The sequence below is a fragment of the Lampetra planeri genome, unplaced genomic scaffold (genome assembly GCF_965212315.1).
Source record: "Lampetra planeri unplaced genomic scaffold, kcLamPlan1.2.h2 scaffold_1382, whole genome shotgun sequence".
Lineage (NCBI taxonomy): Eukaryota > Metazoa > Chordata > Hyperoartia > Petromyzontiformes > Petromyzontidae > Lampetra > Lampetra planeri.
In genome coordinates, this window is record NW_027614102.1 from 5942 (window position 1) to 29982 (window position 24041).

The 24041-nt window shown below is 50.8% G+C and overlaps 1 protein-coding gene across 1 annotated transcript; it reads left to right on the forward strand.

Annotated features, from left to right (window-relative positions):
• LOC144739243 (heat shock protein 105 kDa-like) lies at positions 1 to 23955 on the forward strand. Its single transcript, XM_078622211.1, has 5 exons — positions 1 to 1003; positions 20216 to 20270; positions 21443 to 21586; positions 22036 to 22158; positions 23826 to 23955. The coding sequence occupies exons 1-5, from the start codon at positions 897 to 899 to the stop codon at positions 23868 to 23870; spliced, it is 474 nt and encodes a 157-aa protein (XP_078478337.1). The 5' UTR covers positions 1 to 896; the 3' UTR covers positions 23871 to 23955.
• Positions 23956 to 24041: the final 86 nt, after the last annotated feature.

A 24041-nucleotide genomic window follows, 5' to 3' on the forward strand; every position in this document is an offset into this window, starting at 1 on the left:
GGGTAGTGTGGGTGGGGGTGGCTTCTTCTGGAACGTTCCCGCCTACATTAAGGGGTCGCGAGCGAGTCGCCGGTTCCGCATTGCGGGCATCGCAGGAGTCTCATCATCGCCGGCCTATCGCTCCCCTCCCTCGCTCTCTCTCTCTCGCGTCTCTCTACAACGCCTCATCAAGTCCACACATCTCTCTCTCTGTCTGCTAAGGCTGAGGGGTGGGGGGCTACATCGCAGTCTTTACGAGCCTCTCGCGGTCTCGATAGCTGCTCTGTTGAGCCTGGGCGGTCTAAACAACTCGCTCTCGTAGGGTGAGGCCTACGAAGTTTAATCGCAGAGGCCTAATCAGTTCGTACGATATCGGTAACGCTTAGGCAGTCTTTATAAATATCTCTCGTAGGGGGGGCTCTTTAGACAGTCTAATACGCAGGGTAGGCCTTAGACAGTTTATACAGTAGCGTCCGTATCGATTAGGCAGTCGATACAACTCCGATAGTATCGATTAGGCGGGCTATACAACTCAGACGGTATCGATTAGACAGTCTATACAGTATAGCAAGGATCCTTTTGACTTTAACCTTACCCCCTTAACGTATCGATTATTAACGAGAAATCGTAATTGGCGGTCTGATTCGCGTCTCCGTAGAGCGTAAACAATATTAGCAGCAATTATACTAAATCGATAACGGCTGTCTAATTGACTTTGTTGGGGGTTAAGGTTTGGTTTGGGGTGTGTTGAGCGAAATGCGTTAACATTTATGTCGTTTTGAAACCGTTGAAGCTTTTTCTCGGGTAGTGCGTCGTCCTTTACATAAGAAAAAAAAAAGTTAAATATTTAATAAGTTAAGCGGTGTGCCGTTAGTTTTGTTCAAAGTTATTAGTTTAGTTAAAAGAGTTAATCAATAATGTCGGTGGTGGGTTTCGATGTCGGGTTCCAATCTTGCTACATTGCCGTGGCTCGATCCGGGGGCATTGAAACCGTGGCCAATGAATTTAGCGACAGATGCACTCCGTAAGTAGCTCTACACACACAACATTACACGTATAAAATCTAATGAAAACAACGTTAAATGTGTAATATGTATTATGTAAGATGTGTTCGTGTGCTGAGTGAGGTTTTTTGTGTGTAAAGCCTCGACGTTTTAATGATTTTAAACCCATCGAGCAGTTTATAAGAGCTGTTTATAGTTTAACGTATTGTCTAGTAGTGTGTAGTAGTATCTATAAGATTGTTATCACGCAGACAGACACGCCGTGGCTTATATAATTTAATTTGTTTTAATCTCGCACGAGGCTGTCAAATTTTAACTTTCTCACCCGTTTGGCTTTGTGTGTGTTTTTTATTTAAACTAATTTTTTTCTAACCCACCCCCCCCCCACCCAGTACCTCTTCTTGCCCTTTGTCCTGAGCAAATCCGAAAAGTTACGAAGCGTTTGGCACTCCACCATTCCCCCAATTAACTCTATAGCCACGCTTGCTTGCTTGCTTGCCGTAGAGAGTTGTGTGATAACGATTTAACACGAATAATTGCCCAAGACGTTGACCATCTCCATCCTCGCATGCCACTGTATCTATTTTGTTGTTGTGATGGGGGTTGTTTTAATAGTAAGAGAGAGAGTGGAGAAAGAGTGGTGGGATGAGATTCCGTGGTGGGTAGGATAATCGATGTCATTTTTGAAATTGGCTAATGCGTTTTAAAATAAATTATTACCACCACCACCACCACAGTTTTTTGTTAGTTTAAAACGACAGCGAAAGTGACGAACTTTCGTTACTGCAGTAATTCATTCTTCTGCGTTCTCTCTCTCTTCGCCTGATGAAGGCTGCTCGCGTTGCGATCGAAACGTCGCGGGTTTTTTTGTTTCTATTATTTTCAATTTGTTTTTAATTTGATTTTCTATCTATGGGGCTTTACCGAAAGAACCACATTGGCATGGCTTTTGTCACGTAAACGACGCGCCAATTAGTTAATAGTGTAGTGTATAGTGTAGTGTATACTAGTGTAGTGTGTAGTATAGTGTATAGTGTAGTAGTGTATAGTGTAGTGTATAGCATAGTGTGTAATGTAGTGTATAGTAGAGTGTAGCAGTGTAGTGTATAGCAGTGTAGTGTATAGCAGTGTAGTGTGTAGTGTATAGTGTAGTGTGTATTGTATAGTAGATTATAGCAGTGTTGAGTATAGTGTAGTGTATAGTGTCAAGTGTAGTGTATAGTAGTGTAATGTAGTGTATAGTGTAGTGTATAGTAGTGTAGTATACTACTTAAGCCCACCGGTGTGTTGGGGAGTTAATACACAACATTAACTACTTTAGTAGTACGACGTTTCGCTGCTGATTGCATCAACCTGCATCATTGTGCGGTTTGCCAGAAGAGTTTTGCAAAATTCTGATCAAAATGTTGGTGGTTGGACTCAAAAATCATCACGACGATCCGTTTTTTGTTTGTATCATTGGGTAACTATCATCATCAACACCATCATCATAATCAGCAGCTAGGGTCTATGAACTGCAGGATGAAGTCCTTCTCTAGCCATCATCAGCAGCCAGAGTCTATGAACTGCTGGATGAAGTCCTTCTCTAACCATCATCATCATCAGCAGCCAGGGTCTATGAACTGCTAGATGAAGTCCTTCCCTAACCATCATCATCATCAGCAGCCAGGGTCTATGAACTGCTGGATGAAGTCCTTCTCTAACCATCATCATCATCAGCAGCCAGGGTCTATGAACTGCTAGATGAAGTCCTTCTCTAACCATCATCAGCAGCCAGGGTCTATGAACTGCTAGATGAAGTCCTTCTCTAACCATCATCAGCAGCCAGGGTCTATGAACTGCTAGATGAAGTCCTTCCCTAACCATCATCATCAGCAGCCAGGGTCTATGAACTGCTGGATGAAGTCCTTCTCTAGCCATCATCATCATCAGCAGCTAGAGTCTATGAACTGCTGGGTGAAGTCCTTCCCTAACCATCATCATCAGCAGCCAAGATCTATGAACTGCTAGATGAAGTCCTTCCCTAACCATCATCATCAGCAGCCAGAGTTTATGAACCGCTGGATAGAGTCTTCAAGTAATTTCTCAGCGAATTAAACATTTAAAATGTTCTAGGTGTCAGGGGTTCGAATACCAATGTTTGTTGTTAGTTTCTATAGTTGCCTACTAATTAATTGCTAAACTGGTTGCTGTTGAGATGTTAAAATCTTACACAATGTGAGTGGTGGTGGTTGTGGTTTCGAATCCATACTCATTAAGTCTGCGTCTCGGCAAAGTCTCTCTTTAATAATAATTAAAACCATTTCTTAAACCTCGGCGTCTTTAACCACCACCACCTCCTCCTCCCCCTTCATCGATGATGCCTCACGCAGAACTATAAGCTTTGTACGTTTTAAAACGATAACGATAATGATGATAGCGTTAGTTTTTCATTGATAACCTAAGGCCCACCCCTCTCCCCCCCCACGTTGTATATAATATTATTTTATTTTACACTACACCGTAACCAATCATTCCCTCAGCTTTGAAAAAAAAACCCGATCTCACTTTATTAAAGTAATATTTTATCATATTTATCGAACTTACAATTTTATTTTATTTCTTGTTGCGGATTTTAAAATGTAACGACTCCGAGACCTGCGGCCTAGCTAGGCGAGAGCCGTCAACGTGGGGGCTGGAACGCATCCTGTCGCTTTCCTAGTTTCGCTAATCGATTTAAACAAGCGGGTTTTTTACATTTAATCTACACTTTGCGTATGTGTTTTATATATATATACACACACAAACCTTTACACGTTTTTATAGTTTGCGAGTGATAGAGACACAAAGTGTGGAGGGAATTACAACGTTCTGACATGGCCTGGTTCAATCAGACCACGTTGGAGGGAAGGCCCCTTACGGATTAAATGTAAATTAATTATCTTTAGAAACATTCGCGTGGGGTTTTTGTTATTAATTGCGAACGTACACACATTATACGTTATATATAAACACAACAAAGACGCGGGCGGGGTGGGAAAACTTTCATTTATAGCAGTATATTTTTGTTACATATACTGTATTGCTATACAGTACAATAGCACCATTGGAACCTCATTTGCCAGTAAAAAAATATGATAATTGTTTTTTTTACCCTTCTATCTATATAGAAGGGTAAAAAAAACATCTATCTATATAGAAGGGTAAAAAAAACAATTATCAGTACTATAGCATTCAATATATACGATTATAGTTTAATAACAAGTAGCGAGCGAAAACAATAATGTTTATTTAATTGCGGTTAGATCGCGTAAATATAAATGTGCCCTTTGGTTATTTCGACAAAGTCGCGTAGAAATAAATTACATAATTATAGAGTTCGACGTTTCGATTGCAACACACGCAACCATCATCAGGTACAAATGAATGAGAAAACAAACCCAGTGAACTTGGAAATGTAATGCGATACAACAGAGTCGGCTAACACAACGTTCTTACAAAGATTGCTAAATTTGAGAGAGAGACAAAACATAGACACACAGACAGACACACAAGCAGACACACACAGAGACACAAGCAGAGAGACACACACACAGACAGAGACACAAGCAGAGAGACACACACACAGACAGAGACACAAGCAGAGAGACGCACACACAGACAGACACAGGCAGAGAGAGACTCACACAGGCAAACAGAGAGACACACAGACAGACACAAGCAGAGACACACACAGACACACAAGCAGAGAGAGACTCACACAGACTCACACAGACACACACAGACACACACACAGACACACACACAAGCAGAGAGAGACTCACACAGACAGAGAGAGACACACATAGACACACAAGCAGAGAGAGACTCACACAGACTCACACAGACACACACAGACACACACACAGACACACACACAAGCAGAGAGAGACTCACACAGACAGAGAGAGACACACATAGACACACAAGCAGAGAGAGACTCGCACAGACAGAGACACACACACATAGATACAGACAGACACACAGGCAGAGACTCACACACAGACAGACACACAGACACACAGACACACACGCAGACACACACGCAGACACACACGCAGACACACACGCAGACACACACGCAGACACACACGCAGACACACACGCAGACACACACGCAGACACACACGCAGACACACACGCAGACACACACGCAGACACACACGCAGACACACACGCAGACACACACGCAGACACACACGCAGACACACACGCAGACACACACGCAGACACACACGCAGACACACACGCAGACACACACGCAGACACACACGCAGACACACACGCAGACACACACGCAGACACACACGCAGACACACACGCAGACACACACGCAGACACACACGCAGACACACGCGCAGACACACGCGCAGACACACGCGCAGACACACGCGCAGACACACGCGCAGACACACGCGCAGACACACGCGCAGACACACGCGCAGACACACGCGCAGACACACGCGCAGACACACGCGCAGACACACGCGCAGACACACGCGCAGACACACGCGCAGACACACGCGCAGACACACGCGCAGACACACGCGCAGACACACGCGCAGACACACGCGCAGACACACGCGCAGACACACGCGCAGACACACGCGCAGACACACGCGCAGACACACGCGCAGACACACGCGCAGACACACGCGCAGACACACGCGCAGACACACGCGCAGACACACGCGCAGACACACGCGCAGACACACGCGCAGACACACGCGCAGACACACGCGCAGACACACGCGCAGACACACGCGCAGACACACGCGCAGACACACGCGCAGACACACGCGCAGACACACGCGCAGACACACGCGCAGACACACGCGCAGACACACGCGCAGACACACGCGCAGACACACGCGCAGACACACGCGCAGACACACGCGCAGACACACGCGCAGACACACGCGCAGACACACGCGCAGACACACGCGCAGACACACGCGCAGACACACGCGCAGACACACGCGCAGACACACGCGCAGACACACGCGCAGACACACGCGCAGACACACGCGCAGACACACGCGCAGACACACGCGCAGACACACGCGCAGACACACGCGCAGACACACGCGCAGACACACGCGCAGACACACGCGCAGACACACGCGCAGACACACGCGCAGACACACGCGCAGACACACGCGCAGACACACGCGCAGACACACGCGCAGACACACGCGCAGACACACGCGCAGACACACGCGCAGACACACGCGCAGACACACGCGCAGACACACGCGCAGACACACGCGCAGACACACGCGCAGACACACGCGCAGACACACGCGCAGACACACGCGCAGACACACGCGCAGACACACGCGCAGACACACGCGCAGACACACGCGCAGACACACGCGCAGACACACGCGCAGACACACGCGCAGACACACGCGCAGACACACGCGCAGACACACGCGCAGACACACGCGCAGACACACGCGCAGACACACGCGCAGACACACGCGCAGACACACGCGCAGACACACGCGCAGACACACGCGCAGACACACGCGCAGACACACGCGCAGACACACGCGCAGACACACGCGCAGACACACGCGCAGACACACGCGCAGACACACGCGCAGACACACGCGCAGACACACGCGCAGACACACGCGCAGACACACGCGCAGACACACGCGCAGACACACGCGCAGACACACGCGCAGACACACGCGCAGACACACGCGCAGAGACTCGCACAGAGACTCGCACAGAGACAGATAGACACACAGGCAGACACAGGCAGAAAGACTCGCACAGACACAGACAGACACACAAGCAGAGAGAGACTCACACATAGACAGAGAGACACTCAACATAGACACACAGACAGACACACAAACAGTGAGACACACACACATAAACACACAAGCAGACACACAAGCAGAGAGAGACTCACACATAGACAGAGAGACACTCAACATAGACACACAGACAGACACACAAGCAGTGAGACACACACACATAGACACACAAGCAGACACACAGGCAGAGAGAGACTCACACAGAGACAAACAGAGAGAGACACACGCAGGCAGACAGGCAGGCAGACAGACAGACAGATAGACAGGCAGACACAGGCAGACACAGACAGATAGACAGGCAGACAGGCAGGCAGGCAGACAGACAAGCAGACAGACAGGCAGACAGAGACAAGCAGACAGACAGGCAGATAGACAGGCAGACAGAGACAGATAGACAGACAGACAGACACAGACAGATAGACAGACAGACACAGGCAGACAGACACAGACAGATAGATAGACAGACAGACACAGACAGACAGACAGACACAGACAGACAGACACAGACAGACAGACACAGACAGACAGGCAGACACAGTCAGGCAGACAGGCAGACAGACACACGAGCAGAGAGAGACTCGCACAGAGACAGAGAGACTCACAAAGGCACACAGATGATGGTTGCTTGTGTTGCAATCGAAACGTCGTGTTCTATTACTATTTAATTTAATTTCTCTCTACGTGACTTTACCGAAAGAACCAAGAAGATGAATCCCTGCAGTCACGAAAGCTTTATATATATATCTTCTCGATATATATAAAAGGCAAACTTGTGATTATGTGTGTCTGTTCAAAATGTTTAGCCTACTTCCCGACATGTAACAAACTGGAAATTTGCCATGTGGGTACTTTTCACACTGTACACCATGCAACCATTATAAAAATACACTTTCGTGTGTTTTTTTAGGGGGGGGGGGGAGCTCAATAATGCAGAGATTTTTTGCACGCCAAGTGAGCTGTGACGTCACATCTGTCACGTGACCCCACATCTGTCACGTGACCCCACATCTGTCACGTGACCCGCGCACGTGGTAGGCGTCACGCATTGTAGTGTAGCGGGTAGCCTACGAACCCGGCGACCCGAGTTCGATTCCCGCTCACGGCCACCACCGCCGGTGACGATTATTTTCACCGCTCCTTGGCCCTCCCCTAGGTCGACTCGGCCTCAAACGAGTAACTGCTGGTGTTGTGTGAACATCGCCACTGGGGAGACAAAGGCGGCCGGGCGTGGTGCTGTCACCCACCCCCTCGTAGTTTATGAATGTGCCGTTATGTCGACAGAACGTGGGCCACTGTGCAGAGGTCGCAAACGGGTTTTGATTCCTTACCCGCACCCGTACCCGGCCGCACCAGGGTCGCAAACGGGTACCCGTACCCGGCCGGGTACGTGTAGGGTACGGGTATCGGGTACCTGATTGCGACCTCTGGGATGAAGCCACGTTGCAGGCGCGGGTGGGTTCATTCTAGGAACTTGAATTGTGAGAAGAGACAAGACGTTGGGAATGAGTGACAAACGGTGACTCACCAGTGACTCACGGCCTACCCGTACCCGTACCCGGCCGCACCAGGGTCGCAAACGGCTACCCGTACCTGGCCGGGTACGGGTAGCCGGGTATCGGGTAGGGTACGGGTATCGGGTACCCGGTTGCGACCTCTGCCTCTGTGTTACCAAGTGTACGGCACTAAATCGGCGGTTGTGTGTGTTGGAGAGCATATCCACCACATTGCAAAACCACATTTAGAGTTTGTACGGTTATAACCCCGTATCAGAGGTCGCAAACGGGTTTTGATTCCTTACCCGTACCCGGCCGCACCAGGGTCGCAAACGGGTACTCGTACCCGTACCCTATCCGTACCCGGCCGGGTACGTGTAGGGTACGGGTATCGGGTACCTGATTGCGACCTCTGGGATGAAGCCACGTTGCAGGCGCGGGTGGGTTGATTCTAGGAACTTGAATTGTGAGAAGAGACAAGACGTTGGGAAATGAGTGACAATCACGGTGACTCACCAGTGACTCACGGTCTACCCGTACCCGTACCTGGCCGGGTACGGGTAGCCGGGTATCGGGTAGGGTACGGGTATCGGGTACCCGGTTGCGACCTCTGCCACTGTGTTACCAAGTGTACGGCACTAAACCGGCGGTTGTGTGTTGGAGAGCGAATCCACAATTGCAAAACCACATTTACAATTTGTACGGTTATTACCCCGTATTCTTGTACGGGGGAAATTGAGGTGTGTTTGCCGTTTCTCTCCTTGCGATGGGACTTTGTAGGATGGACGTTGAGGTTTATGAGGGGCGCGGGGTGACCAATAGGGTCTGAATTGGTCTGTCGTAAGGTAGGGCACTGATAAGGGGGTGGCAGGTATAGTGTAGTGTGTAGTGTATAGTGTGTGTAGTATATAGTGTAGTGGGTAGTGTATAGTGTAGTTTGTATGATGTAGTGTATAGTGTAGTTTGTGTAGTGTGTAGTGTATAATGTAGTGTATAGTGTAGTGTATAGTGTAGTTTGTGTAGTGTATAGTGTATAATGTAGTGTATAGTGTAGTTTGTGTAGTGTATAGTGTATAATGTAGTGTATAGTATAGTGTAGTGTGTAGTGTAGTGTATAGTGTAGTTTGTGTAGTGCATAGCACTATGGCACGTGGCCACTGGGTTGGGGTGGTGATGGTGGTTGTGGTGATGATGGTGGTGATGATGGTGGTGATGATGGTGGTGGTGGTGGTGATGATGGTGATGATGATGGTGGTGGTGGTGATGGTGGTGGTGGTGGTGATGATGGTGATGATGGTGGTGATGGTGGTGGTGATGATGGTGGTGGTGATGATGGTGATGATGGTGATGATGATGATGGTGGTGGTGATGATGGTGATGATGATGGTGGTGGTGATGATGATGATGGTGGTGATGATGATGATGGTGATGATGATGATGGTGGTGGTAATTCCTGTGGGGGATGATCACCTGTAGCGTGTGTACTGCTGCCAGCAGCGGTGGTATCCACTGCATGTCAGCACTTGCTGTTTCCACTTTCTCGTCTGTCTTGTGGTGCCAATATTCACAAGTCGTACAAATCCTTGTCGTGTGCATAGTATAGTAGTGTGTATAGTGTATAGCAGGGTATAGCAGTGTAGTGTATAGTGTAGTGTATTTTATAGTGTAGTGTAGTGTATAGTGTAGTGTATAGTAGTGTAGTGTATAGTAGTGTAGTGTATAGCAGTGTAGTGTATAGCAGTGTAGTGTGCATAGTATAGTAGTGTGTATAGTGTATAGCAGGGTATTGTAGTGTAGTGTATAGTGTAGTGTATAGTGTAGTGTATAGTAGTGTAGTGTGTAATAGTGTATAGTAGTGTAGTGTGTAATAGTGTATAGTAGTGTAGTGTAGTGTATAGCAGTGTAGTGTATAGTGTAGTGTATAGTGCAGTGTATAGCAGTATAGTGTGTAGTGTATAGTGTGTAGTGTAGTGTATAGTGTAGTGTATAGTAGTGTATGGTAGTGTAGTGTATAGTGTAGTGTATAGTAATGTATAGTGTAGTGTATAGTGCAGTGTATAGCAGTATAGTGTATAGTGTAGTGTATTGTAGTGTAGTGTATAGTAGTGTAGTGTATAGTAGTGTATAGTAATGTATAGTGTAGTGTATAGTGCAGTGTATAGTGTATAGTGTAGTGTATTGTAGTGTATTGTAGTGTATTGTAGTGTAGTGTATAGTAGTGTATAGTAGTGTATAGTAGTGTAGTGTATAGTAGTGTATAGTAGTGTAGTGTATAGTAGTGTATAGTAATGTATAGTAGTGTATAGTAGTGTAGTGTATAGTAGTGTAGTGTATAGTAGTGTATAGTAGTGTATAGTAGTGTAGTGTATAGTAGTGTATGGTAGTGTAGTGTATAGTGTAGTGTATAGTAGTGTATAGCAGTGTAGTGTATAGTAGTGTAGTGTATAGTGTAGTGTATAGTGTAGTGTATAGTAGTGTATGGTAGTGTAGTGTATAGTGTAGTGTATAGTAGTGTAGTGTATAGCAGTGTAGTGTATAGCAGTGTAGTGTATAGTGTAGTGTATAGTAGTGTATAGTGTAGTGTATAGTAATGTATAGCAGTGTAGTGTATAGTGTAGTGTATAGCAGTGTAGTGTATAGTGCAGTAACAATGAAAATAGTCGAGTACATTTGCAGTTTGCGTGTGTCTCTCTCCACCCGTGGCGGTCACGTGGAGCTGTCTCCGGTTTATCCCTGGGACATTGTCACACGGCGGCGGCGGCGATGGTGGTGATTTCGTGTGTGATGGGGGGTCACTTCCTGTAAACAGAGCTACTGCCTAAGCAGCTCAGTGGTGTGACCCTGGCACCCTGGTCACCATGAAACATCGTTTAGTTTGTGTGCACTGTGCGTGTCTCTCTCTGTCTGTCTGTCGACCCGTGGCGGACATGTGGAGTTGCCACCGGTTTATTCCGGAGACATTCCACGCGGCGGCGATGGTGATGATTTCGTGTGTGATGGGGGGTCGCTCACCTGTAAACAGAGCTACTGCCTAAGCAGCTCAGTGGTGTGGCCCTGGCACCCTGGTCACCATGAAACATCGTTTAGTTTGTGTGCACTGTGCGTGTCTCTCTCTCTCTGTCTGTCTGTCTGTCGACCCGTGGCGGACATGTGGAGTTGCCACCGGTTTATTCCGGAGACATTCCACGCGGCGGCGATGGTGATGATTTCGTGTGTGATGGGGGGGGTCGCTCACCTGTAAACAGAGCTACTGCCTAAGCAGCTCAGTGGTGTGACCCTGGCACCCTGGTCACCATGAAACATCGTTTAGTTTGTGTGCACTGTGCGTGTCTCTCTCTCTGTCTGTCTGTCTGTCGACCCGTGGCGGACATGTGGAGTTGCCACCGGTTTATTCCGGAGACATTCCACGCGGCGGCGATGGTGATGATTTCGTGTGTGATGGGGGGGTCGCTCACCTGTAAACAGAGCTACTGCCTAAGCAGCTCAGTGGTGTGGCCCTGGCACCCTGGTCACCATGAAACATCGTTTAGTTTGTGTGCACTGTGCGTGTCTCTCTCTCTCTCTGTCTGTCTGTCTGTCGACCCGTGGCGGACATGTGGAGTTGCCACCGGTTTATTCCGGAGACATTCCACGCGGCGGCGATGGTGATGATTTCGTGTGTGATGGGGGGGTCGCTCACCTGTAAACAGAGCTACTGCCTAAGCAGCTCAGTGGTGTGGCCCTGGCACCCTGGTCACCATGAAACATCGTTTAGTTTGTGTGCACTGTGCGTGTCTCTCTCTGTCTGTCTGTCGACCCGTGGCGGACATGTGGAGTTGCCACCGGTTTATTCCGGAGACATTCCACGCGGCGGCGATGGTGATGATTTCGTGTGTGATGGGGGGTCGCTCACCTGTAAACAGAGCTACTGCCTAAGCAGCTCAGTGGTGTGGCCCTGGCACCCTGGTCACCATGAAACATCGTTTAGTTTGTGTGCACTGTGCGTGTCTCTCTCTCTCTGTCTGTCTGTCTGTCGACCCGTGGCGGACATGTGGAGTTGCCACCGGTTTATTCCGGAGACATTCCACGCGGCGGCGGCGGCGATGATGATGACGAGGATAATGATGATGGCGATGATGATGACGATGACGACGATGATGACGATGACGACGATGATGACGCTGATGACGATGATGATGACGACAATGACGTCGACGACGATGATGACGATGACGAGGACGATGACCCTGATGACGATGACAATGACGATGATAATGACGACGACGACGATGATGACGATGACGCTGATGACGCTGATGATGACGATGACGTCGACGATGATGATGATGAGGACGATAACCCTGATGACGATGACAATGACGATGATAATGACGACGACGACGATGAGGACGATGACGCTGATGATGACGACGACGACGATGATGATGATGCCGATGTTATGAGCCACTCGTTTGAGCTGCTTGTGATTGTAGTCGAGGCCAGGCGGGTCGCTTCCTGTAGAGAGATGGACAGCGACCCGCTTGGCCCTCTACTACAAACACACCCTGGTAACAATCAAAATAGGCGAGTTGTTAACGAGTTAACGGGTTAACCCCGCTCCCTGCCACTGAGTTAACGGGTTAACCCCGCTCCCTGCCGCTGAGTTAACGGGTTAACTTCACTCCCTGCCACTGAGTTAACGGGTTAACTTCGAGTTAACGGGTTAACTCCACTCCCTGCCACTGAGTTAACGGGTTAACCCCGCTCCCTGCCGCTGAGTTAACGGGTTAACTTCACTCCCTGCCACTGAGTTAACGGGTTAACTTCGAGTTAACGGGTTAACTCCACTCCCTGCCACTGAGTTAACAGGTTAACAGGTTAACTCCAATCCCTGCCGCTGAGTTAACGGGTTAACTCCAATCCCTGCCGCTGAGTTAACGTGTTAACTTCGAGTTAACGGGTTAACTTCACTCCCTGCCACTGAGTTAACGGGATAACCCCGCTCCCCGCCACTGAGTTAACGGGTTAACTCCACTCCCTGCCACTGAGTTAACGGGTTAACTTCACTCCCTGCCGCTGAGTTAACGGGTTAACTTCACTCCCTGCCGCTGAGTTAACGGGTTAACTCCACTCCCTGCCGCTGAGTTAACGGGTTAACTTCACTCCCTGCCGCTGAGTTAACGGGTTAACTCCACTCCCTGCCGCTGAGTTAACGGGTTAACTCCACTCCCTGCCGCTGAGTTAACGGGTTAACTTCACTCCCTGCCACTGAGTTAACGGGTTAACTTCACTCCCTGCCACTGAGTTAATGGGTTAACGTCACTCCCTGCCACTGAGTTAACGGGTTAACCCCGCTCCCTGCCGCTGAGTTAACGAGTTAACGGGTTAACTCGCCTCCCTGCCACTGAGTTAACGGGTTAACCCCGCTCCCCGCCACGACCTCGCCCTGCCAACGCCTGGCACGGCGAGCCAAGTGGATGGTGACGTAGCCACCAAACCACTTTTGGGTATAAACTTTCTCTTTTAGATTTTTGTTTTATAATCGGGCCTCTTGCGTGTCGCAAAATGTGGGTGGTAGGGGGCACGCCCCCCCCCCCCCCCCCAATTTGTGTGTAGTGTAGTGTATAGTAGTGTATATAGTGTAGTGTATAGTAGTTTATAGTTGTGTAGTGTATAGTAGTGTATATAGTGTAGTGTATAGTAGTTTATAGTTGTGTAGTGTATAGTAGTGTGTAGTGTATAGTGTAGTGTATAGTGTAGTGTATAGTAGTTTATAGTTGTGTAGTGTATAGTGTAGTGTATAGTGTAGTGTATAGTGTAGTGTATAGTGTAGTGTATAGTGTAGTGTATAGTGTAGTGTATAGTGTAGTGTATAGTGGTTTATAGTTGTGTAGTGTAGTGTATAGTAGTGTATAGTGTAGTATATAGCAGAGGTGGGACAAAGTCATTGTTATGCAAGTCCAAGTCGAGTCGCAAGTCATCAAATTCATGACTCGAGTCTGACTCGAGTCCAAGTCACATGACTCGAGTCCACACCTCTGGTATATAGTGTAGTGTATAGTAGTTTATAGTTGTGTAGTGGTTAGTGTATAGTGTCGTGTGTAGTGTATAGTGTAGTGTATAGTAGTTTATAGTTGTGTAGTGTAGTGTATAGTAGTGTATAGTGTAGCAGAGGTGTGGACTCGAGTCATGTGACTTGGACTCGAGTCAGACTCGAGTCATGAATTTGATGACTTGCGACTCGACTTGGACTTGCATAACAATGACTTTGTCCCACCTCTGGTGTATAGTGTAGTGTAGTGTATAGCAGTGTATAGTGTAGTGTATAGTGTAGTGTATAGTAGTGTATAGTGTCGTGTGTAGTGTAGTGTATAGTAGTTTATAGTTGTGTAGTGTATAGTGCAGAGGTGTGGACTCGAGTCATGTGACTTGGACTCGAGTCATGAATTTGATGACTTGCGACTCGACTTGGACTTGCATAACAATGACTTTGTCCCACCTCTGGTATAGTGTATAGTGTAGTATATAGTGTAGTGTATAGTAGTTTATAGTTGTGTAGTGTATAGTGTATAGTGTAGTGTATAGTGTAGTGTATAGTGTAGTGTGTAGTAGTTTATAGTTGTGTAGTGTAGTGTATAGTAGTGTATAGTGTAGTGTATAGTAGTTTATAGCAGAGGTGTGGACTCGAGTCATGTGACTTGGACTCGAGTCAGACTCGAGTCATGAATTTGATGACTTGCGACTCGACTTGGACTTGCATAACAATGACTTTGTCCCACCTCTGGTTTATAGTTGTGTAGTGGTTAGTGTATAGTGTAGTGTATAGTGTAGTGTATAGTAGTTTATAGTAGTGTAGTGTATAGTGTAGTGTATAGTGTAGTATATAGTGTAGTGTGTAGTAGTTTATAGTTGTATAGTGTCGTGTGTAGTGTAGTGGATAGTTTAGTGGATAGTGTAGTGTGTAGTGTAGTGGATAGTGTAGTGGATACTAGTGTAGTGGATAGTGTAGTGGATAGTGTAGTGGATAGGAGTGTAGTGCGCTAATCTGCGTGTCTCTACGGCTGTCTGTGTGATGAGTGTATATGGGCGCTGTGGTGGCTATGAGATGTTGACTACCTCGCCTGGTACACAGGAGGTCGTGGGTTCAATCCCAACCCTGATGACACCTGCTGTATATTTGCAGTCTGCGTCTCTCTCTCATCATCATCACGGTGGCTATGATATGTTAATTGCCTTGCCTGGTGTACAGGAGGTCGTGGGTTCAATCCCAACCCTGATGACACCTGCTGCTGTTGTATATTAGGACGCTGTCTTTCCGACAGACCTGTTCTTCACCTGACGACGGCTGCTTGCGTTGTGGCCGAAACGTCGTGAGAATTATTTTATTATGTTTTATTATTATTTTATTACTTCCCTTCTACGTGATACTCTGTTAGAGTTTTTTATTTGGTTAGATTGCGTATTCAATGTTGAGTTTGCACGATCTGTTCACGTGATGACCCCTACAAGTTGGGTGGTGGAGTGTGTCTTCTCTAGCCTCTGTCTCTCTGTTATAGAGGGTTTTATTTGGGGTTATATTGTGTAAATTTGAACGCAGACTCCAAATATACAGCAGGACCCACGGCCTCCTGTTGACCAGGCGAGGGTAGTCAACATTTCACAGAACCCACGACCTCCTGTAGACCAGGCGAGGTAGTCAACATCTCACCACGGGGTGAGAGAGACACAGACTCCAAATATACAGCAGGACCCACGACCTCCTGTAGACCAGGCGAGGTCATCAACATCTCACAGAAACCACGATCTCCTGTTGACCAGGTGAGGTAGTCAACATCTCACAGAAACCACGATCTCCTGTAGACCAGGCGAGGTAGTCAACATCTCACAGAAAACCACGACCTCCTGTAGACCAGGCGAGGTCATCAACATCTCACAGAAACCACGATCTCCTGTTGACCAGGCGAGGTAGTCAACATCTCACAGAAACCACGATCTCCTGTAGACCAGGCGAGGTAGTCAACATCTCACAGAAACCACAACCTCCTGTAGACCAGGTGAGGTAGTCAACATCTCACAGAAACCACGATCTCCTGTAGACCACGCGAGGTAGTCAACATCTCACAGAAACCACGACCTCCTGTAGACCAGGCGAGGTAGTCAACATCTCACAGAAACCACGACCTCCTGTAGACCAGGCGAGGTAGTCAACATCTCACAGAAACCACGATCTCCTGTAGACCAGGCGAGGTAGTCAACATCTCACAGAAACCACGATCTCCTGTAGACCAGGCGAGGTAGTCCACATCTCACAGAAACCACGATCTCCTGTAGGTTATAGCGTGTAAATATAAACACATTTTCGTGATCTATGGGTGATGGTTGGTCGTCGAAAGTCCGTCACGACTACGTGTTAAACTCTCTCTCTTCTAGATTTGAAGGTTGATGCCAGCGAATTCTGGCTGTGACGGTTCCACCTGATGACTGAGACTTGTGTTGCCTCCGAAACGTCGTGATTTTTTTATTTTATTTTATTTTTATGTAACTTTTATTTTACTTTATGAAACTTTTATTTTACTTTTATTAATTTAAATGAAATAGTTTTTTAATTTTTTATTAAAAATTAATTTTTTATTATAATTAGATTTCAAAAAGTGTTATTTATTTAATTTTTATTTATTTTACTTTTACAAAATTGTATTTGTTTGATTTAATTTTATTTGAATGTTATTTTTATTTAAATGTTTGTTATTTAATTTTTATTTAATAATATTTATTCTATTTTTTTTATTTTTTATTTATTTTACTTTTATACATTTTCATTGAAATTTTTTACCTACGTGACTTTACCCGAAAAAAACCTAAGAACATCTCTCTCTCTCCCTGTCTGTCTGTCGCTTTCGTTATCCGTGGCTGGCAAGGGTGATGGGTGGGAGGGGGCGTGAGAAGACCAACTCCACAAACCTCGCCCCGACTATTCCTGGCTCGAGATTTGGGGTTTGACGCCCCCGGGGGTCGCCATTGTTTTGACTCGGCGCAAAACTAGAGGTGGGGGGGGAGGTTAGTGGGGGGGAGAGGGGAGGTTGTAGTGGGGGGAGAGAGGGGAGGTTAGTGGGGGGAGAGGAAGGTTAGTGGGGGGAGAGAGGGGGAGGTTAGTGGGGGGAGAGAGGGAGGTTAGTGGGGGGAGAGAGTGGGAGGTAGTGTGGGGAGAGGGGAGGTTAGTGGGGGGAGGTTAGTGGGGGGAGAGGGGAGGTAGTCGGGGAGAGGGGAGGTTAGTGGGGGAGAGGGGAGGTTAGTGGGGGGAGAGGGGAGGTTAGTGGGGGGGAGAGGGGAGGTTAGGGGGGAGAGGGGAGGTTAGTGGGGGGAGAGGGGAGGTTAGTGGGGGGGAGAGAGGGGGGGAGGTTAGTGGGGGGAGAGAGGGGAGGTTAGTGGGGGGGGAGGGGAGGTTAGTGGGGGGAGAGGGGAGGTTAGTGGGGGGAGAGGGGAGGTTAGTGGGGGGAGAGGGGAGGTTAGTGGGGGGAGAGGGGGAGGTTAGTGGGGGGAGAGGGGAGGTTAGTGGGGGGAGAGGGGAGGTTAGTGGGGGGAGAGGGGAGGTTAGTGGGGGGGAGAGGGGAGGTTAGTGGGGGGGAGAGGGGAGGTTAGTGGGGGGAGAGGGGAGGGGGTTAGTGGGGGAGGGGGGGAGAGAGGGGAGGTTAGTGGGGGGAGAGAGGGGAGGTTAGTGGGGGGAGAGGGGAGGTTAGTGGGGGGAGAGGGGAGGTTAGTGGGGGGGAGAGGGGAGGTTAGTGGGGGGAGAGAGGGGAGGTTAGTGGGGGGAGAGAGGGGAGGTTAGTGGGGGGGGAGGGGAGGTTAGTGGGGGGAGAGGGGAGGTTAGTGGGGGGAGAGGGGAGGTTAGTGGGGGGAGAGGGGAGGTTAGTGGGGGGAGAGAGGGGAGGTTAGTGGGGGGAGAGGGGAGGTTAGTGGGGGGGGGAGAGGAGTGGGGGGGGGGGCGAGAGAGGAGTGGGGGGGGGCGAGAGGAGTGGGGGGGGCGAGAGAGGAGTGGGGTGGGGCGGAGGGGAGAGGAGTGGGGGGGGGGAGAGAGGGAGTGGGGGGGGGGCGGATGGAGGAGGAGTGGGGGGGGGAGAGGAGTGGGGGGGGATGGAGGAGGAGTGGGGGGGGAGAGGAGTGGGGGGGGGGGAGAGAGGAGTGGGGGGGGGAGGAGTGGGGGGGGGAGAGAGGAGTGGGGGGGGGAGTGGGGGGAGAGGTTTTCGCGCGCAAATCGGGGGGGGGGGGGAGGTGCGTGTGGGTGGGTTATGCAAGCGAGCTATTAATACATCGACTGGGGCAAAGTCAGGGGCAGCGTGTGGTGGGTGGTTGTGGGGGGGGTGGTGGGGTGGTGGTGGTGGGGTGGTGGTGGGGTGGTGGCGTGATGGTGGGGGTGGGGGTGGTGGTGGGGTGGTGGTGGTGGGGGTGGTGGTGGGGGTGGTGGGGGTGGTGGTGGTGGGGTGGTGTGATGGTGCGGGTGGGGGTGGTGGTGGTGGTGGTGTGATGGTGGTGGTGTTGTTGGGGAGCGGTGGGTGTAGTGGTTAGCGCGCTGCGCTATGAACCCGGCGATACGGGTTTGATTCCCGCTCACGGCCAACACCGGTGACGATTATCTGAACTGGTCCTGGGCCTCCCCTAGGTCGACTCGGCCTCAAATGAGTCTCTGTTGGTCTCTGTGTCTGTGTAAGTCTGTGGGTCTCTGGGTCTCTATGTAAGTCTGTGGGTCTCTGTGTGTCTTTGTGGGTCTGTGTGTGGCTGTGTAAGTCTATGGGTCTTTGTGGGCCTCTGTGTGTGTCTGTGTAAGTCTGTGGTTTTCTGTGTGTCTTTGTGGTTCTCTGTGTGGCTGTGTAAGTCTATGGGTCTCTGTGGATCTCTGTGTGTGTCTGTGTAAGTCTGTGGGTCTCTGTGTGTGTCTGTGTAAGTCTGTGGGTCTCTGTGTGTGTCTGTGTAAGTCTATGGGTCTTTGTGGGCCTCTGTGTGTGTCTGTGTAAGTCTGGTTCTCTGTGTGTGTCTGTGTAAGTCTGTGGTTCTCTGTGTGTGTCTGTGTAAGTCTATGGGTCTCTGTGGGTCTCTGTGTGTGTCTGTGTAAGTATGTGGGTCTCTGTGTGTGTCTGTGTAAGTATGTGGCCCTCTGTGTGTGTCTGTGTAAGTCTGTGGTTCTCTGTGTGTGTCTGTGTGAGTCTGTGGGTCTCTGTGTGTGTCTGTGTACGTTTGTGGGTCTCTGTGTGAGTCTGTGTAAGTCTATGGGTCTTTGTGGGCCTCTGTGTGTGTCTGTGTAAGTCTGTGGTTCTCTGTGTGTGTCTGTGTGAGTCTGTGGGTCTCTGTGTGAGCCTGTGGGTCTTTGTGTGTGTCTGTGTAAGTCTGTGGTTCTCTGTGTGTGTCTGTGTGAGTCTGTGGGTCTCTGTGTGTCTGTGGGTCTCTGTGTGTGTCTGTGGGGTCTTTGTGTGTGTCTGTGTAAGTCTGTGGGTCTCTGTGGGTCTCTGTGCGTGACCCTGTCTCCGTATATCAGCGGCCCCCAATCTTTTTGGCACCCGGGACCGGTTTCGGTTTCGTGGAAGACAATTTTGTCACGGAGCGGTTGGCGGGAGGTGGGTTACATCATTGGGTCTTTCCCCCTTTTCAAAGAAGCTCTCTGGCGACGTTTGTCAGTACAGATGATGAAGCCTCACCTGTTGGTACAGATGATGAAGCCTCACCTGTTGGTACAGATGACGAAGCCTCACCTGTTGGTACAGATGACGATGCTTCGCTCGCTCGCTCGCTCGCTCGCCTCCTGCTGTGTGGGCCGGTTCCTAACCAGCCACGGATCGGTACCGGTACCGTGGCGCCGGGGGGTGACCCCTTGCCGTACATGTCAATGGCTACATGGGGGATCTTTGTCTGTGTCTTGCAGGTCGGTGATCTCGCTGGGCCCGAAGAGTCGAGCCATTGGCTCGGCCGCCAAGACCCCAGGTAACCATGACGGGTGTCGCTGTGGCTAAGAGACGTTGACTACCTCGCCTGGTACGCAGGAGGTCGTGGGTTCAATCCCAGACACTGAGAGATGTTGACTACCTCGCCTGGTACGCAGGAGGGTCGTGGGTTCAATCCCAGACACTGAGAGATGTTGACTACCTCGCCTGGTACACAGGAGGTCGTGGGTTCAATCCCAGACACTGAGAGACGTTGACTACCTCGCCTGGTACACAGGAGGTCGTGGGTTCAATCCCAGACACTGAGAGATGTTGACTACCTCGCCTGGTACACAGGAGGTCGTGGGTTCGATCCCAGACACTGGAGAGATGTTGACTTCCTCGCCCTGGTACACAGGAGGTCGTGGGTTCAATCCCAGACACTGAGAGATGTTGACTACCTCGCCCTGGTACACAGGAGGTCGTGGGTTCAATCCCAGACACTGAGAGATGTTGACTACCTCGCCCTGGTACACAGGAGGTCGTGGGTTCAATCCCAGACACTAAAAGATGTTGACTACCTCGCCTGGTACGCAGGCGGTCGTGGGTTCGATCCCAACCCTGACGATGCTTGCTGCTGTATTTTCGGAGTCTGCGTCTCTCTCATCTCTCTCCCCGTGATGGTCACTCTCCGTGTCTCTGTCTCATCGTCTGTCCCGTGTCTCTCCTCTCTGTCTCACCGTCTGTCTCCGTGTGTCTCTCCGTGTCTCTCCCCGTGTCTCTGTCTCACCGTCTGTCTCCGTGTGTCTCTCCGTGTCTCTCCCCGTGTCTCTCCCCGTGTCTCTCCCCGTGTCTCTCCCCGTGTCTCTCCCCGTGTCTCTCCCCGTGTCTCTCCCCGTGTCTCTCCCCGTGTCTCTCCCGTGTCTCTCCCCGTGTCTCTCCCCGTGTCTCTCCCCGTGTCTCTCCCCGTGTCTCTCCCCGTGTCTCTCCCCGTGTCTCTCCCCGTGTCTCTCCCCGTGTCTCTCCCCGTGTCTCTCCCCGTGTCTCTCCCCGTGTCTCTCCCCGTGTCTCTCCCCGTGTCTCTGTCTCACCGTCTCTCTCCGTGTCTCTGTGCGTGTCTCTGTCTCACCATCTGCCCCGTGTCTCTCTCCGTGTCTCTCTCCGTGTCTCTGTCTCTCCGTCTGTCCCCGTGTGTCTCTCTCTCTGTGCGTGTCTCCCTTCCCGGGACGCAGGTCGTCACGAACTGCAAGAACACATTCCAGAGTTTCAAGCGTTTCCATGGGCGCCTGTTCTCGGAGCCGTACGTTCAGCAGCAGGCGGCGCGGCTGCCCTACCAGCTGGTGCCGCTGCCTAATGGGGGCGTGGGGGGCAAGGTGAGATGGGGGGGGGGGGTGAGCGAGTGTGTGTGTGAGAGAGAGCGTGAGAGAGTGAGAGAGTGAGCGTGTGTGTGTGTGGTGTGGTGTGTGTGTGTGTGTGTGGTGTGTGTGTGTGGTGTGTGTGGTGTGTGTGTGTGTGTGGTGTGTGTGTGTTAGAGTGAGCGTGGTGTGTGGGTGTGTGTGTGTGGTGTGTGTGTGTGTGAGCGTGTGTCTGTGTGTGTGTGGTGTGTGTGTGAGAGTGAGCGTGTGTGTGTGGTGTGTGTGGTGTGAGAGTGAGCGTGTGTGTGTGTGGTGTGTGTGTGAGAGTGAGTGAGCGTGTGTGTATGAGAGTGAGCGTGTGTGAGTGAGTGAGAGGTGTGTGTGTGTGAGAGAGCGTGCGTGAGCGAGTGTGTCTCTGTCTCTCTGTCTCACCTCTCCCTCTGTGTCTCCGTTCCCCGTGGCTGCAGGTGATGTACATGGAGGAAGAGGCGGTGTTCTCTGTGGAGCAGATGAGCGGCATGCTCCTGTCTAAGCTCAAAGAGGTGGCCGAGAGCGCTCTTAAGAAGCCGGTCACAGACTGCGTCATCTCGGTGGGTACCCGGGTCGCGACATCCCCAACTACCCAACCCATGGCACCTGCTGGGTCTGTCCCGTGACCTCCTCATGCATCTAGCCTAGCACAGCAGTCAACCCCATGGCACCTTGCTGGGTCTGTCCCGTGACCTCCTCATGCACCTAGCCTGGCACAGCAGTCAACCCATGGCACCTGCTGGGTCTGTCCCGTGACCTCCTCATGCACCTAGCCTGGCACAGTAGTCCACCCATGGCACCTGCTGGGTCTGTCCCGTTGACCTCCTCATGCACCTAGCCTGGCACAGCAGTCAACCCATGGCACCTGCTGGGTCTGTCCCGTGACCCTCCTCCTGCACCTAGCCTGGCACAGCAGTCAACCCATGGCACCTGCTGGGTCTGTCCCGTGACCTCCTCATGCACCTAGCCTGGCACAGCAGTCAACCCATGGCACCTGCTGGGTCTGTCCCGTGACCCTCCTCCTGCACCTAGCCTGGCACAGCAGTCAACCCATGGCACCTGCTGGGTCTGTCCCGTGACCTCCTCCTGCACCTAGCCTGGCACAGCAGTCAACCCATGGCACCTGCTGGGTCTGTCCCGTGACCTCCTCCTGCACCTAGCCTGGCACAGCAGTCAACCCATGGCACCTGCTGGGTCTGTCCCGTGACCTCCCTGCACCGAGCCTGGCACAGCAGTGTGTGTGTCACTCACACATAACACCCCGACACTAAATTTTCGATGTAAAGCTTTCGTGACTGCAGGATTCATCTTCTTGGTTCTTTCGGTAAAGTCACGTAGAAGGGAAATAATAAAAAAATAAAAATTAAAACATAATAAAGTAATTCTCACGACGTTTCGGCCACAACGCAAGCAGCCCGTCCTCAAGGTGTAGAACAGGTCCTGTCGAGAAGACAGATTCAGAGATTCAGACTGTCTTCTCGACAGACCTGTTCTACACCTGAGGGCGGCTGCTTGCGTTGTGGCCGAAACGTCGTGAGAATTATTTTATTATGTTTTATAATTTTTTTATTTTTTCCATTCTACGTGACTTTACCGAAAGAACCAAGAAGATGAACCTCCGACACTGCCATTCACCACTCACTACCACATCACCACCAGCCACCCACCACTAACCCCCACCACCACTGCCACCCACCACCAACCCCACCACTAATCTCACCACCACTGCCACCCACCACCCACCCCACCACTAACCCCACCACCACTGCCACCCACCACCCACCCCCACCACTAACCCCACCACCACTGCCACCCCACCGCCCACACCCACACCACTAACCCCACCACCACTGCCACCCACCACCCACTACCACAACACCACCACCCACCCACCACTCACCCCACCACTAACCCCACCACCACTGCCACCCACCACCCACCCCACCACTAACCCCACCACCACTGCCACCCCACCGCCCACCCACCACTCACACCCCACCACCACTGCCACCCACCACCCACTACCACAACACCACCACTGCCACCCACCACCAACCCCACCACTAACCCCACCACCACTGCCACCCACCGCCCACCCCACCACTAACCCCCACCACCACTGCCACCCACCGCCCACCCCACCACTAATCTCACCACCACTGCCACCCACCGCCCACCCCACCACTAATCTCACCACCCACCCTGCCACCCACCACCCACCCTCCAGGTACCAACCTTCTTCAACGGACGCAGAGCGCCGCTCCGTGCTTGACGCCTCTCAGATCGCAGGCCTCAACTGCCTGCGCCTCATGAACGACAGCACCGCCGGTGAGATGCTTTCTCGCACGCTCACACTCGCTCACTCATCCACACCACGCTCGCTCGCACGCTCACTCGCACGTCACACACTCACTCGCACGCACACTCGCACACTCGCTCACCC

What these genes read in the sequence shown, in the direction of transcription:
- LOC144739243 (XM_078622211.1), top strand. Translation starts at nt 897, where the DNA reads ATGTCGGTGGTGGGTTTCGATGTCGGGTTCCAATCTTGCTACATTGCC. An exon ending in TTTAGCGACAGATGCACTCC is followed by an intron (nt 1,004 to 20,215) that starts GTAAGTAGCTCT and finishes TGTGTCTTGCAG; the next exon opens with GTCGGTGATCTCGCTGGGCC. An exon ending in TTGGCTCGGCCGCCAAGACC is followed by an intron (nt 20,271 to 21,442) that starts CCAGGTAACCAT and finishes CTTCCCGGGACG; the next exon opens with CAGGTCGTCACGAACTGCAA.